This window comes from Podarcis erhardii, assembly GCF_964252035.2.
Source record: "Podarcis erhardii genome assembly, chromosome: 3".
Taxonomy (NCBI): domain Eukaryota; kingdom Metazoa; phylum Chordata; class Lepidosauria; order Squamata; family Lacertidae; genus Podarcis; species Podarcis erhardii.
The window spans coordinates 34,736,172-34,751,437 of record NC_138507.1 but is presented as its reverse complement, the minus strand read 5'-3'; the positions used below and the strand labels follow the sequence as shown (position 1 = coordinate 34,751,437).

Genomic DNA, 15,266 nt, shown 5'->3' with positions numbered 1-15,266 from the left:
CTGGCAGCTGGTTGGCTACAAACATACATTTTCTCTCTAAACTATTCCAGCAAAGCACCCTCCCTTTCTATGGCTTCTTTCCCCCAGTTGATCATTGGCCCAGAAGAGAGGAGCTTCTGGAAATTCTGTGCTAGCTCATTTTGTTGCAGATAGGTCTATTGTAGACACCTCCATAAATACTGGGTGCATTTCCTTAGCCATATTGAATGAGAGCTGGAACCAAAATGTGCAGGAGATGGACAAAGAAGATGCCAATGGCCAGGTAAAATATATGTGTGTTGTGAATGATGTAAACAAAACTTGCTAGGTGCATGCTTTGCTTATGAATGGTGGTGAGGAAAAAGAATCTCCATTGCACTGTTTGGTGAAAAATAGTGCATTGAAAATATTGGGATGTAACCTTAATAAGTTGGCAAGCAAGCAAGCAAGCAAGCAAGCAAACAAACAAACAAATAAACAAGCAGAAGACTGATTTCAAGAAATTAGACTGAGCATGCAGTGTTAGGTAATAACTTAATCAGTCCCAAACACCATCGCTTTATGTCTTGGATCTGGAACTGCTAGACAGGCAAAGTTTGGGGTGTTTGATGCACTGTGTGCTTAGCAAGCAGCAGCATTTTCCCTTTGAAGTTAGATGTTGAGCTAAAAGCCTCCAAAGTCAGCTAGTTGTCTGTGCTAAGCTGAAAGGTTAACTATTTGTGTGCAGTACACATGTCAGGAAGGGAATTCAATTAAATCAACGCTGTCTGTGCTTCAGTGGACAAATCTAAGGCATAAGCCATCAGCAGGGCTGTCTTAAGCATATCCTGCGCCATGGTGCAAAGCTCCGTCCGGTGCCCCCCCATTTCCCAGAGTTCTTTAGGGAGGACAGCGCTGCTGGTGGGGCTGGAGGAGGCAGGCAGCGGCTCCTCCGGTGGGGAAGAGGCAGAGGCTGGACGCGGCGCCTCCCAGCTAAGCTGGTCGCTTTGTGCCGCTGTGGCCACAGCAGACGGAGGCTCCGGGTGCGGCGCTGCTTCGGCGCGGCATGGCAGAGGTGGGTGAGGGTGGCGAGCTGATGCTGGGAGGTGCTGCGTCCAGCCTCCGCCTCTTCCTGGGCACCCTCCAGAACTTGGCACCCCGGCGCCCCGCGCCACTAGCCTCTATGGGTAAGACGCTCCTGGCCATCAACTTCTAATGATCTGAGTGAGAGAGAGAAGAAGCAGTTGCTAAACTCTTCTACGGGGCCTTAAAATGCTGGATTGTACCCCCAACTTGTGCTGTATTAGAAAAAAAAAAATCAGCAACAATTAAGATTGCCATCCACACAGACAATTTGTGTGGATCTGTCATGGAATTCTATTCAATATTGAGCCAGAGCAGAACTCCAATGTATAGCTAGCAGAGGAAAAACTTAAACACGTTGCAGGATCCCCCCCCAAAATAGACCAGAGGCAATTGTATTTCATCCAGCAGAGCTTTACTGCTACTGAAGGCAAATGAGCATAATAGTCACAAATCCAATACATTCAGGATTTCCACTGTCTATAAGAAATCCAGTTGCAGCAGACTTAACTTAAACTTGCAATAACTTAACCCGCACTTTTGTGTATTGCATACAAAAAGTCAAAATGCTAAAACTGAAACTTGGTTTTAAAAAAAGAAAATATGGGGTGTCTTAGAGTTCTAAGGGAAGATGGGGTACGTGGGCTTAGCCACCCCAGTCTTCCACCACAGAACTTTGGCACCACAATCTGCTGCCCTGTGGAGCAGCTTAGCATCAGATCATTCTAAACTCTCTGAAACACACACACCCCTCTCAAACCATACATTGTTAATGCCCAGTATTCCCATCTCTTAAATCCTTTGCTTTCCAGTGTTTTTAGAGAAGGTAAAACTACCTTTCTTGTAATTCTTCTCTCTCTCTCTTGCTTTCTTTTCCTGAAGATCTCACTGGGGAGAGATGAAATATTGATGAATGTTTTCCATTCATACTTTGTATAATTTAGTTTTTTCTTCATGCTCAGCTATGGGAACTCTGCTTCCTTTCTGATAGGAAGAACTTAATTGAGACTTTGGGATGGAGTGAACAATTAGCTGTTTGGTATACAGAATGCAGGATTACTTAAAGACTCAAGAAGACAATGTTTTTAAGAAAATACCCTTTGGACAAGCAAACTTTCCTAGCAGACCTCCTTCATCAAGAAATGATTGGAGACTTAATTATAATAAGAGGAAGCCTTCTACCAGCTTTGGCTGGTGGCCCAGCTGTGCCCTTATCTGGACAGGGATAGCCTAACTACGGTTGTTGTTGTTGCTCTGGTAACCTCTAGGTTAGATTACTCCAGTGCATCATATGTAGGGCTGCCTCTGAAGACGGTTCGGAAACTTCAGCTGGTACAGAATTCAGCAGCCAGGTTGGCTTACTGGGACAAGACAGTTTGAGCAAATTGCACTGATCCTGGCCTGCCAATTAGTTTCTGGGCCCAATTCAAAGTGCTGGTTTTGACCTATAAAGCCTTAAATGGCTCAGGACCACAATACCTCAAGGACCACTTCTCTCCACATGAACCTACCCGGACCCTGAGATTGTCCTCTGAGACCCTTCTATGTGTGCCTCCTCCATGAGAGGTCTGGAGGGTGGCAATAGGAGAACGGGTGCTTTCTGCAGTGGCTCCCTCTTTGTGGAATTCTCTCCCTAGGGAGGTTCGGCTGGCGCCTTCATGATACATCTTTAGATGCCAGGAGAAAATGTTCCCTTTTAAGCAGGCCTTTAGTTGATTGACATCCAGTGTCCTTTTATATGTGATGTGGAATGGGGATTATTGGTTTGTTTCCGTTCTTATTTTTGTTATGTATTTTGTGGTTTTTTAATATTGTAATTTTATGTTGTGAACTGCCCTGAGATCTATGGGTATAGAGCAGTATACAAATAGTAGTAACAATAACAATAATAATTAAGGCAGATCCCTGGGTGTCCTGCTTTCTTGTCTGACTGGTGTTAGATTGCCCATAATCTGTCAGATTAAGGATACAAAAACAAGATGAGATATCTATATATTGGATTCTATTAAACATTTAACAGAAGAGCGAGCTTTGATTAGGTTGTGGCCTAAATCCCCTTGCGGTGTGGATGTTACAATGTGCATTGGGCCTGGGTTTATGGAATGAATAAATTCTGCAAGTATGTCAAATGTATAAAGTGTGAATTAAAGAGGGCTGCATATTTCATTCGATCAGAGCATATTGTTTATATTTGCTGATGATTGCAGAGCACTGCCGGAAATGAAACTGAGGAAGTTGATGGCAACTGCATGTGTGGATTGAGAAGAAAAAGAGGAGTCAAAGTCACTGGGAAGCAGAACCTTACAGCAGGATGTGAAACTATGGACACTTCTCACCCTGGAAACACTTCTGATTCTCTCTCTCATCAAAGAAAGCTTGCTCACCTCAAGCCATGTACAGATGAACTTCTTCAGAAACCACTAGGCTTCCCAGCAATGCAGGAAGCAGATGAGAGCCCTCCCAAATATTGTCATACAACAGAAGACCCACAGCAGGACAGAGAGGAACCTCACAAAAGCAGCCCAGAAGCTCATGGGGCAATAGAAAATTTCGGCAAAGAAGACCATGCACTGAAAACAGATTTAGATGGAAAAGAAGAGAAAGTTGTGTGTCTAAATACAGTGAGAATCTGGGAGAATGCAAAAACACCAGGAAATGATAAAGAGAAACTTGACACAGCAGAGAAGGAGTGGAAGTTCCACATGACTGAGAAAAAGGACATGGACCATCATGCAGCAACCCAGGAAAAAGATGAAAGCAAAGTCTCTTTAGCTTTGGGCTCTGGAATTTCCAAAGAAACTTTGCAAGAGTTGAAAAACCTGTTGAGAGAAAGCCCGGTGCTGAGTACCAGGGTTAAGAACAGTGGCAAACCCAGAAGTCCCTCTTCCCATACACTTCCGCTGAAGTCTAGTGATAATCAAAGGAGCTACATGGAAATGTTTCACCCTCATTTAAGAGGAGGTGATCAGAAAGTCCTCTCTGGGCGCAAGCCAGGAGCAGGGCTAGCAGGGAAGCCGCCTCTGCTGCACAGCTCTGCTGGGTTGGATAAGCAGCCATCTGAAAGCGAAGATATGGATCATTCTCCTGGGAGGCAACAGACACATTCCCCCAATGCAGGCAGTGCTTCAGAAGCTAAATTTGAGCCCACATCTGGTAAGGAAGTTAAGACTTTGCCTGCAGCACACCATATAGGGATGGGAGTCTTCCCAGTTAAACAGAAGTGTTGCCTTGTCTTGTTTTTATTGACAACACAGACTTGTGTGGTTTATGGTATACAAGGACATTGTGGATCAAAAAGGTGTGTGCGTGTGTGTATAAATGCCACAAGTGGGAGGGTCAGAGGAGCCCATTCAAACTCAGTAATTAGGGCTCGGCAGGGGAGAAGAAGGTGGGTGCCTGCGTTGTGTCATTATCAGTGCCTCCCCCCGATGATTTTTGCCAAAAGATAAATGCTTGCTTCCACTCCACCCCCCACCTCAGCAAAAAAATGTCATTTTTGGTAGCTCCAATAAGGAGAGCAGCCAGAAGTATCATGAAAGCATGAACTCTGAGGGGGGAAAGCTGCAGGATAGCTCTTGAAAAACACGGACACCATGGAGATATCCCCTACTCCAGGCATAGGCAAACTCGGCCCTCCAGATGTTTTTGGCCTACAACTCCCATGATCCCCAGCTAGCAGGACCAGTGGTCAGGGATGATGGGAATCCTTTGATTACCAGTCCAAAACATCTGGAGGGCCGAGTTTGCCTATGCCTGCTCTGCTCTAATGGGAGCGGGCACAGGAAGGCTCCAACCCAGATTGTCCCCAGTGAGCTTCATGGCTGAGTGAGAAATTGAACCCAAGCCTCTCAGGTCCTGGCCCAGCTCTCTAACCACTATACCACACTGGAATGAGCAGAACTTTCCTGAGCAGAACTTTTTAAAGCTAATTTCAATGAAATGCATGTAGAAGTTTTCCCTGAACAGGCTCCTTCAGATTCACCCAATCCATTGCTTTCTGCCTTGGGTGTTCCATGCAGAAAGTGAGGCTATAAACTGTAATAATAAATACATCATTTAATAGAGAACCAGGGCTGTGTCAAGCTCTTCACCTGCACGTCACCTGGCTAACATCATTGAAACTTAATAAAGGCCCATGAAATTCCTAAAGAAATATTGCCTGAGCAGGAACCCTGCAAATTCACTTTGGATTGCATGTGGATTAGGCAAAATTTGGAGACAGTTTTAATTGGCTCCAAAGTAGCACGTATCAATCATGCGGAACTAATCTGAATAAATGAGTCCAACAAATGACTGAATCTGTGGCCACCCGGAATCCAGAAAGCTAGATTTTTGCATCTTATCCAAACTATATCATAATTAGACCCCTTCAGACAACTGGTTGCATTTGCTTCCGGCAGTTTAGTGACTACAACTGTTAATAATGAGTGAAGAACCAGCTGTTTGAGAGCAGCAGAGGCCTGTCTGAAATCTGTGGGGCTCTGGCGGGGGGTGCATTCAGCTAGAATTTTCTCAGGGTAGCCCCATTAAAATGAATGAACGTGACTAAGCTAGGTCCATTAATTTCAATAGGCTTACTCTGAGTAAATTTCAGTTGATTACCACCTAAAATGTTTCACCATTTATACGTTGCATATACACAGACGTTATCTAGGTGTATTGCTAAGTTATTATTTGCAAAGTGTATCTTGTTGAGCCTTAAGACATGCTGCACCAGAGGCCTTTCTGCTTCACACCATTAGAATCAAGATGCTTATGTGTACAGTCGTACCTCTGGTTACGAACGCTTCTGGTTACGAACGCTTCAGGTTACAAGCTCCGCTAACCCGGAAGTAGCTGCTCCTGGATGCAAACGGAAATCGCTCGCTGGAGGCGCACGCGCAGCAGGAGACCCTATTAGCGAAAGCACGCCTCAGGATAAGAACAGTTTCAGCTTAAGAACGGACCTCTGAAACGAATTAAGTTCATAACCAGAGGTACCACTGTACTGATCTTTGCGCTGCATTGAAAAGATATAGCAGCGTGGACATGTTGATGGCAAATATTTAAATTTTGACCTGATCAAGTGTATTTTCATTTTTAGAACACAGCCGAGATCCCAGTGTAAAGAGCATTCCCCTTCACTTGGTCTCTGAGATTGAGCGCATTAAAGAACAGATGTCCAGAGACAATATACATTTTGTCAGGTTTGAAGCAGCCGACCTTCATGGCGTGTCAAGATCGAAGAGCATCCCGTCTCGTTTTTTCCGGGTACGTTTATCCATCCCCCGTAGCAAGTCTTCTTCTGTGTTCCCAGGCCATGAAGAGACAACTTGCTATACCACAAACCTTTGCCATGTGCAATACAATTCAAGTTTACACAACATATATTTCCTCCTTTGTTCACCGGTACCCTATAAGGTTTATTTCATCTCCTCCCTGCTGTCCCCCTGCCCTGCCAAAGCGGTCATTCCTCAGCCCTGAAGAAATGCAAATCTAATTAAGAGAACTTGTCAGTGTTGATTCTTTACACACCCAAGACTCTCCTTCCCCAAGATTTATCTTTCTTTTTCTAAACATTTGCAACATGCACAACGATCCTGTTTTATTTGACATCGGCAAATTGCAGCAGGAGGCCAAGAGCAAATTGCAAAAGGCACTGAAGTGATAGCATGGGAATCATTCTAGTTTGGAAGTATTCCCTTTTCAGCGATTAAATCAGATAAGAAAATACCATTGTACGCATGACGGCTTAATAATAATATTGGTGATGCTGGTGTTCCAATAAATATGAGTCATATTATGAAGCATTTGGTAGCAGCTGTATAGAAAGTAGTGACCTCTAAGGGCCTTTTGGTGTATTGTTTATGTGATACTCAGCATGGATGGTTTATATGCTGTATTTTAGCTATAACCGTGTCATGAATATTTCAGGTTCCATTGAGTGAAAATATATACTGGCATTACTGGAAATCTAGTAAAACTTTTCTTTCATTCTAAACTTCTTTGAAGCCCCAAAGGCAATTTTCTCTTAATTTTGTCCTTAGATCTTGCTGTAGTTTTGAAGCTATGGGCTCAGATCCAATTTTCTTTCACTGATGCCATTTAGGCATTAGCAGAAATGAACTCTCTTCCAGGGAATTTAATGCTCTTGAAAGGCGATTGGGTAATTGGACCATCTTTTCACCCATCACTCAATTCAAAGTGCAGGGAGCCAGGCTCACCCTTTTCAAATTAACCTAAACTTGTCTGATATATCCCCAACCCAAGCTCAAATTAAAGTAGAAGTGAAAGTGTAAGTCATCTGATGTTCTTCAAAATAAAATAAAAAATAAGTTGGAATGTAAGATGAGCACAGGTGTGCAGGACTAGGTCTAACCACATATACAATATTATAGGTTACTGACATAGGATGCTGTTGGATTCTTGGAAGGACTTTTGATCCAGCGTATGCCTCTGCTAATAGAGAGGGGAGGCAGTTATTAGGAATTCTATTTCCCCTTTGCAGAACGAAAGGACTAGTTGATTTCCTGCCTTCCATCCAGGTGGTTCTTTTTCTACCTGCACATTTCTAGCCTTGATTGTTGGATTGCTACATGTCTTCTTATCTTTCTGCCTTCAGTTATTGTCACATTGGCAAGTTGTTTGATGGGTTTGGGGTGATTTTCGAACATGTTTCAATTCCCCCCCTCTTTCAGGTTATGGCCTCTTTCATTCCCCTCAAGTGTCGGGGGACCTCCCAGAACAGGGTGGAATATGGGGTGGGGGCCTGTAAAGGGAATAAGACAAATCACCTCCCCTCTTCTCCCATTTGTGAAGGTGTCTGCAGGATCACGAGCCCTTCCCTGAAACCAAGGGCACCAGTTGGATTCCACCTATTGTCGGGTTGGCCAATGTCACCTGTTAACAAATTTGTTGGATTATTTGTTCCAATTACCTGTTGAAACCCTTTGGGTATGCAGGGCAAACTAGTGTTAAGGGAGTGAACCTTGGAGCAGATGTTTTCTGTTGCAAACACACACACACACACACACACACACACACACACACACACACACTTGTATGTACTGAAACTAACCTTGTAGATACGGAAAATAGATACTTGGGTAGAAAAGCTCCTAGTTCTAGTCTAGCTAACTAGTCTATAGTAGAACAAGGAAGCCATGAGGCCCAAGAGGGAAGTGTGAGAAGTAGGAGGAAGTTGTAAACAGGGTGCAACCTGAGACGCAGCTAGTTGCTAACCTTTCACAGAGGAAGTTCACTGAAGAGTTAGTGAACTATACCACAATCCAGAGAACCACACAACCAAAATGCTCACTGGGCCTTTTTATTTCCCAACCCTATTGGCAACCTCCAATGTACTCTGTGTGTGCCTGTTCAAAGAAAAGATGCTAGAGGTCCCACTGGACACTTAGAAATCTTTGGATATATCTCTTGTGAGATACAGTGCATAACTCCCTTATGGAACAAGTTGCTGACACCCCTGCTTTGGAAGTGTGGCCCCTTACATATCACCAAGAAAGAGGAAGTCCATCATCAGAATTAAAAGGGCAAAAGAAGACACATATTAGCATAAAATTTGCATGTGTTAATTTATATGTATAGATTCTAATTTAGAAATATACTATAGCTGAACTAGAAATAATCTCAGTTTAATGGAAAAGATTCTGTGTCTGCTCAATCTGCTGTCCTGGTGCTTTTAATTGTTGATGGGCTGCTTCAGGGCTCCTGCTCTCCCTTCTTTGAAATGTATCTTTGAAATGGTCTTGCACCAGACAGCCCTTCAGATAAAGGACTATCCTCTGTAAAATCAGACACACAGCTACCCTTGCGCAGAATTTGAACTCATACAGGCATAGCATTTCTCACTGTTGTAATCATAATTGTACCTTATAATTGCAGTGTTAAAGTGACTACAGCACAATCCTAAAAGTTTCTTCCCTCTGTTTAGGCCAAAGCAATCCATGGTGTTGCCATGCCCAGAGGTTACCTTGAACTGACTCTGAACCCCAAGGATAATGAAATAAACCATATAAGCGCCAGCAATTTCAACTGCGACATAATCCTGAGTCCTGAATTATCAACGTTTCGGGTTTTGCCATGGACTGAAGACACTGCTAGAGTGATCTGCGATTCCTTCGCTGTAACTGGCAACCCTTTGTTGACTTCCCCCAGGCACATTGCCAAACAACAGCTGGGGCAACTCCAAGACCATGGCTTTGCCCTGCGTTCTGCCTTCACTTACGAGTTCTGCATTTATGGCATTGCCGAAATCATCAATTCAAAGACGATCACTTTCCCCACTACAACCATGCTCAATAACCAAGACCAGTGTTTCATTCAAGAACTCATTGATGGGATGTATCATGCTGGGGCGAACATTGAGAGTTTCTCGTCTTCCACAGGACCTGGCCAAATGGAGATCTCTTTTCAGCCAGAGTTTGGCCTCAGTGCAGCCGACAGTGCCTTCACCTTCCGCACTGGCATTAAAGAAGTGGCCAAAAAGTACAATTACATTGCCAGCTTTTTCACCGAGAATGGATTTTGCAACTCAGGCATCCTTTCCCACAGCCTTTGGGATATCACTGGGGAGAATAATTTGTTTTCTTCTGGTTCCGGAGGCCCCGAGTTCACCGACATAGGGAAGAACTGGCTTGCTGGGTTATTGGTGCATTCTGCAGCTCTGAGCTGCTTGATGGCTCCAACAATCGGCTGCCGTAAACGCTACAACGTGTACCGCAAGGATTCCAAGGAGATGGTGTCTGTGAAGTGGGCATGGAATGATAACAGCTGTGCATTTAACGTCAAAAGTCATGGCGAGAAAGGAACTCGGATTGAAAGCAGGCTAGGTTCAGCAATGGCAAACCCTTACTTGGTTCTGTCTGCTACTATCGCTGCTGGTCTGGATGGCATAAGGAGAGGACTCAGTTTCCAGGAGGCATCAGAGGAGATCCAGAGCACTGCTCAGTTCAAAGTTGCAACAATCCCGCTGAAATTGGAAGATGCTCTCATTGCACTTCAGGAAGATGAGTGCATCCGGGAAGCCCTAGGTAACACCTTTGTCCAGTATTTCGTTGCTATGAAACAGTATGAGATGGAAAATGAAGAGATGGACGTGGAAAGGAATAAATTTTTAGAATATTTTATCTAGCACAAGTGCATGACATTTTGAGTGTCCTTGTAGTGTTATGGCTAAGAGCCTGAGCTATGGATCAAGAAGTTTCCAGTTTGAATCCCATCTCTGCCATGAACTCACAGGGCAGTCTTAAGCAAACTGCTCTCTCTCAGCCTCAGTCCTCTCATCTGCAGCATGGGAAATAATAAAATTTACCTACCTTACAGAGTTGTTGTAAGGATCACACCCAGATAATGCAAATGCATTACTCTGAACACTTGTTAAATGCTATACAGAGTATTAGAATTGTTGATTGGTAGAAAGATTGGTTTCCATAGTTTTGTAGTAAATATAGATGCTCTTGAATAAGGCTTTTTCAGTTTCCAAATGCTGGCATATAGAGCACCCTGATTCCTTTGCCCCAGAGTTCTGTATATGTTTGGCATACTGAAAAAAACAAAGCTGGCTAGTGAAATCCTGTGCTGCATTGTACACACTTATTTCCTGGATTGTTTCCTTCAGTACCAGTTTTGCAGCAAAGTGCTGAACTGAAGTTGTGAAAAGCTCCAGCATGAAGATCAGTCATCAATAAAAAAGGTTGTAAATAATTCCAATGCTGTTTTTTTCAGCTTTGTATACAGCAACTGGGAACCATTCACATACAAGATAAAGCCTATCCAAGTGTAGCTCTGTTCATCAGGGAGTGGTATTATTTTAAGTTAAGTTCTAAAAGTTTTATACTTCTTAGAAGAATAATTGCTGAACTATGGCTTGGATCCTGAGTTCCATTTGGCAAACAGAAGGACTCATTCTAGACACATGGTGATGCAATCCAGTGAAGGATGTCACTGGTGGATGTGATTCTTGCCACCCCCACCCTAGAGTTGAAAGATACCCCAATCATCTGAAGCAGATTTTGGGGTGGGCTTCACTGGGAAGGGGGAAACTGAAAAAAGCTGCATCCTTTTTCCACCGGTGGGGTATGAATGAACCTTTGCTCACAGAATGCTCCCACATGTAGGGATTCAGAGAATTCTACTGGAAACAGAATTGGAAATGGAAATTGCCACAATCTGCATGCTCATCCAAGGTCAGGAACAGAAATTGTGCAATTATCTATGCAATGTTCACAGAGATGATAGATGATTGATAGATGATAGATAGATAGATAGATGATAGATAGATAGATAGATAGATGATAGATAGATAGATAGATAGATAGATAGATAGATAGATAGATGATAGATAGATAGATAGAGAGAGAGATAGATAGATAGATAGATAGATAGATAGATGATAGATAAAGGTAAAGGGATCCCTGACCGTTAGGTCCAGTCATGGATGACTCTGGGGTTGTGGCGCCTATCTTGCTTTACTGGCTGAGGGAGCCGGCGTTTGTTGGGAGATAGCTTCTGGGTCATGTGGCCAGCATGACAAAGCCGCTTCTGGCAAACCAGAGCAGCACACGGAAACACCATTTACCTTCCCACTGGAGCGGTACCTATTTATCTATTTGCACTTGACGTGCTTTCGAACTGCTAGGTTGGCAGGAGAAGGGACTGAGCAACGGCAGCTCACCCTGTCGCAGGGATTCAAACTGCCGACCTTCTGATCGGCAAGCCCTAGGCTCTGTGGTTTAGACCACAGCGCCACCCGCATCCCCTAGATAGATAGATAGATAGATAGATAGATAGATAGATAGATCAACCCACTCATATTCACTATCTTTTTAAAGTCTGTGAATGTTACATAAATATTTTATTTTCTGCATTGTTGTTGATGTTTCCCTTCTGCGAAATGAACCAAAGTTAATAACCCAATTGATTACATAATTGATTATGTTAGTTTCAGCCACTGGGGAGGATGAGGAGAATAATGTAGGTTTTAGCAGAAGCTGAGCTGTAGCAGAACAGAAGTGGAGCTGATTGCGATGAACACAGGACAGGGCGGAAATCACTGCCTCCAAGCCTTTGTATCTAAGAAGGAGAATACTGATGTGATCCATAACCCAAAAGCAAGCATGGAAGATGGGTGGATGCATGCCTTGGTTACTAGATAACTTCCCTCTCATTCCTCATCAGACATGCTGCAGGAAAGTTTCCACTGTGTGACGCTAATGGTTTTTTGTTATTGAAAAATGTTAATATTTTATGGCACTGAATTGGTTTAAATTCAAAGTGTGAAGTTGGTCTGTTACGTTTTGTAGGAGGTCATTGGAGATACCACAAGGGATGAATGAAGCTGCATTTATTATTTAAGCTGCAAAACAATATCCATTGTAGCCTGACCTACTGGAAGCTGCATCTTCTGGAACTGATACTTTTCTTAGTAACTGGCCAAACCAACTCTGCCTTGAAACATCACATGTGACTTCGGCTCTGTCTGTTAGCTTATCTCATTAAATGCAGTAAAGCCCTTTGTACAAGTGCACCTCTCATTTCACCTGCAACCTACACATCTTTCCCTTGAACGTGGCATAAAATAACAGCTTTTAATCGTAGCGCTCTAAGGAAGAAATCTGTGGAGGAATCTGCACAGCAGGGTGGATTGCTTCATTAGGTAGTTCAGAATTCTGATGGATGCCACGACGCTGTTCTCCATTAGCTTGCATCTGCTGTAGTTTAGCAACATTTTTTTTAAATGTTCCTTTCAGTAACTACGTTAAATCCTGCAGTCACACAATGCGGACAAAATGAAACAAACTCCAAGAAACTAAAAATATTTTTTTAGACTTGTTGATTGCTTGTTACCCAAAGTTCTCCAAGTGACTTACAACACATTTAAAAAAAAAATAAACACAGACACATTATACCATTGACAGATTCCTACAAAACACTCACAATTCATTAAAATATATATTTGCTTTATTATATATTGTTGGGGGGGGGAATGACATTTCTGAAGGCTCCTCTGTGTAGCTTAGAACCAATACCTCATATATGTTAGATTTTATATAGGTGCAGGAATTTATCAGTAATGTTATCCTCCATCTGCAGCTTCAAGTGGTCCTCCTTCATGTATGGTTTAGGCTTAAAACTGAGTTATTCAAGTATTGCATGCTTTCATTGATCCATATATTTTTAATTGGAGCGTGCTACCTAAGTCTTTAAAGCACAACTTTTAATATCATCTGTCTGCATAATGATAAAAATGCTCATCGTTATGGAAGAGAAAATCACTTCTGCTAGATAACATAAATGGACCGTTTTTCGTAAGATTTTTTTTTATATAAAAAAAGTGACGTGCTGAAACAAATTATGCTTGTGATCTTAATTTGCATGTATCTATATGACATTTGTTGGTTTCAACACTATTTATGAAAAGTGTGTTTGCAACAGGGACAGAAATGTATTGTTTTGCTGAGTATAAATATGGACTGATTTGGGGCTATTGGGTTTGATTTTCAAATAAAACTTAGTTCCCTGGAGTGTATTTTGTTGCATGACTCCCCAAAATAAAAGCAACGAAAGGATATTAATTCCATATCCTTTGTCCATTTTGTTGGTTGGTTGGCATCCGTCGGTCTTGGGGGACAATGGAGGAGTGTGCCTTTTCCATTTTGTACAGTGTATTTAAAAGTGTGATATTTGATTATTCACATGCCTCTTCCATGAGCATAAAACAAATTACTCTTCCCCAATGAAATTATTTTTGGTGTCTTTATATGTGTAACTCATGGACCCAATTCCACATGCTTTTAAAATATAACAAAAATGCACAGCGCTTCCTTCCCCTCCCTCCAGAAAACAATACATGTATAAGTGCTTAAGTCTATAACATGTGCCCACACTTAAAAAGCTTAATCAGCCATTGTCCTCTTGTCAGGTGGTTATTTCTGAAATCTGTTCATGTTGAGTTCTTCTTAAATTGTTCTAAATTAAGATTCTGGAATCAAGGGACGTTTTTGTTGCACTGAGAGATAAACATTGTGTGCTTTTCATGGAGGTGCCTGGCAGCTGTGCCACACCACTCATGCATCCGGCATGTATGAGAAAGGGCACACGTGTACAGATCCTCCACACACGGGAGATCCATGTTCATATGTAAGAGCACCTTCCCTGATGTGCCAGCTGGATGATGGAGGGTGTGGCATCCAGGCATGCAACAATTTAAACAAAGGGGGAAGAGGACAATGGGAAGAAGGAACAAGGAGAAGAGAATAAATACGGAAACGAAAAGGTGAAAGCAACTGGCGAAAACAAAGATGTCAAGTAGCAAGATGCAAGGACATGCTGCAGGAGTGTTGAATGACTCTGTTATGACTGCACAGGCAAGTCTTCCATTGCACAGTGAACAATAATGATACCTTGCACCTGCTTATTACGTCTGGGTAGATATTATTTTGAGATACGGTAAGACAGTCCTATATAGATAGACGGATAGACAGATACAGAGCTCAGCATTACTCACAGTCCCATGTGTCTAATGACAGCTTTAGATTCCTGAGTTATGAAAATGGGATTTGATTTGTAAAGAATGGCTCCTGATGCTGTTTGTCATGAACACCACGAGCAGGAGGAGCAGTTCTTCTCCAGACTCAAGGCAGAGGGCAGCAGCACGCCACAGAACTGACGCTCGTCTCTACTTCCACCAGAAATCCCTGTAGGTTTTCAGCCCAGAAAAATACCACATATCTTTTTAAATGACTTTTTTTTTTAAGGGTAACACAAATGCCCACAGCTACTATGTATCTTTCCCCCTTGACGTTTGATTAATTTGTTGTTTAGTTTTTGTAACCTTTTCATGCTCTGCAGGATGCAAAGTAATATATAAGGTTCCCACGGCATTATTATAATTATTTGGAACAAAGGTGTGAGATATAAATTAAAGTTGGGGACCTGCATCTCCAGTAGAAAAGGCACGGGGTTGTGGTGGCTTCCATTTTCCAGAGTGCTATGGGGTAGCCTGGAGGGGGAGAGCAAGGGACAGTCATGATTTTGGCTGATTCACTTTTCTAAAAGAAAAGCCACCCTGGTATTACAGATGTTAAAATCATAGAATTGTAAAGTTGGAAGCAGAGCCATTGCTAGGTGATCTTGCGCCCCTGGCAGAACCATCCAGATTGTGCCCCCTGTTGTTGTTGTTTAGTTGTGTCTGACTCTTCGTGACCCCATGGACCAGAGCACGCCAG

General features: G+C 42.7%; 1 protein-coding gene and 1 long non-coding RNA gene across 2 annotated transcripts in view; one reads left to right on the top strand and one right to left on the bottom strand.

The window, feature by feature from the left end:
• The window catches only part of LOC309339520, a 93,979-nt gene that overhangs the window by 15,975 nt on the left and 62,738 nt on the right, over positions 1 to 15,266 (bottom strand). The gene's annotated exons all lie outside the window — the stretch shown is intronic.
• On the top strand, positions 221 to 11,016 carry LGSN (lengsin, lens protein with glutamine synthetase domain). The gene is made up of 4 exons (XM_081854247.1): positions 221 to 262; positions 3,249 to 4,194; positions 6,125 to 6,291; positions 8,972 to 11,016. Exons 1-4 carry the CDS (start codon positions 236 to 238, stop codon positions 10,169 to 10,171), a joined length of 2,340 nt encoding a protein of 779 aa, XP_081710373.1. The 5' UTR covers positions 221 to 235; the 3' UTR covers positions 10,172 to 11,016.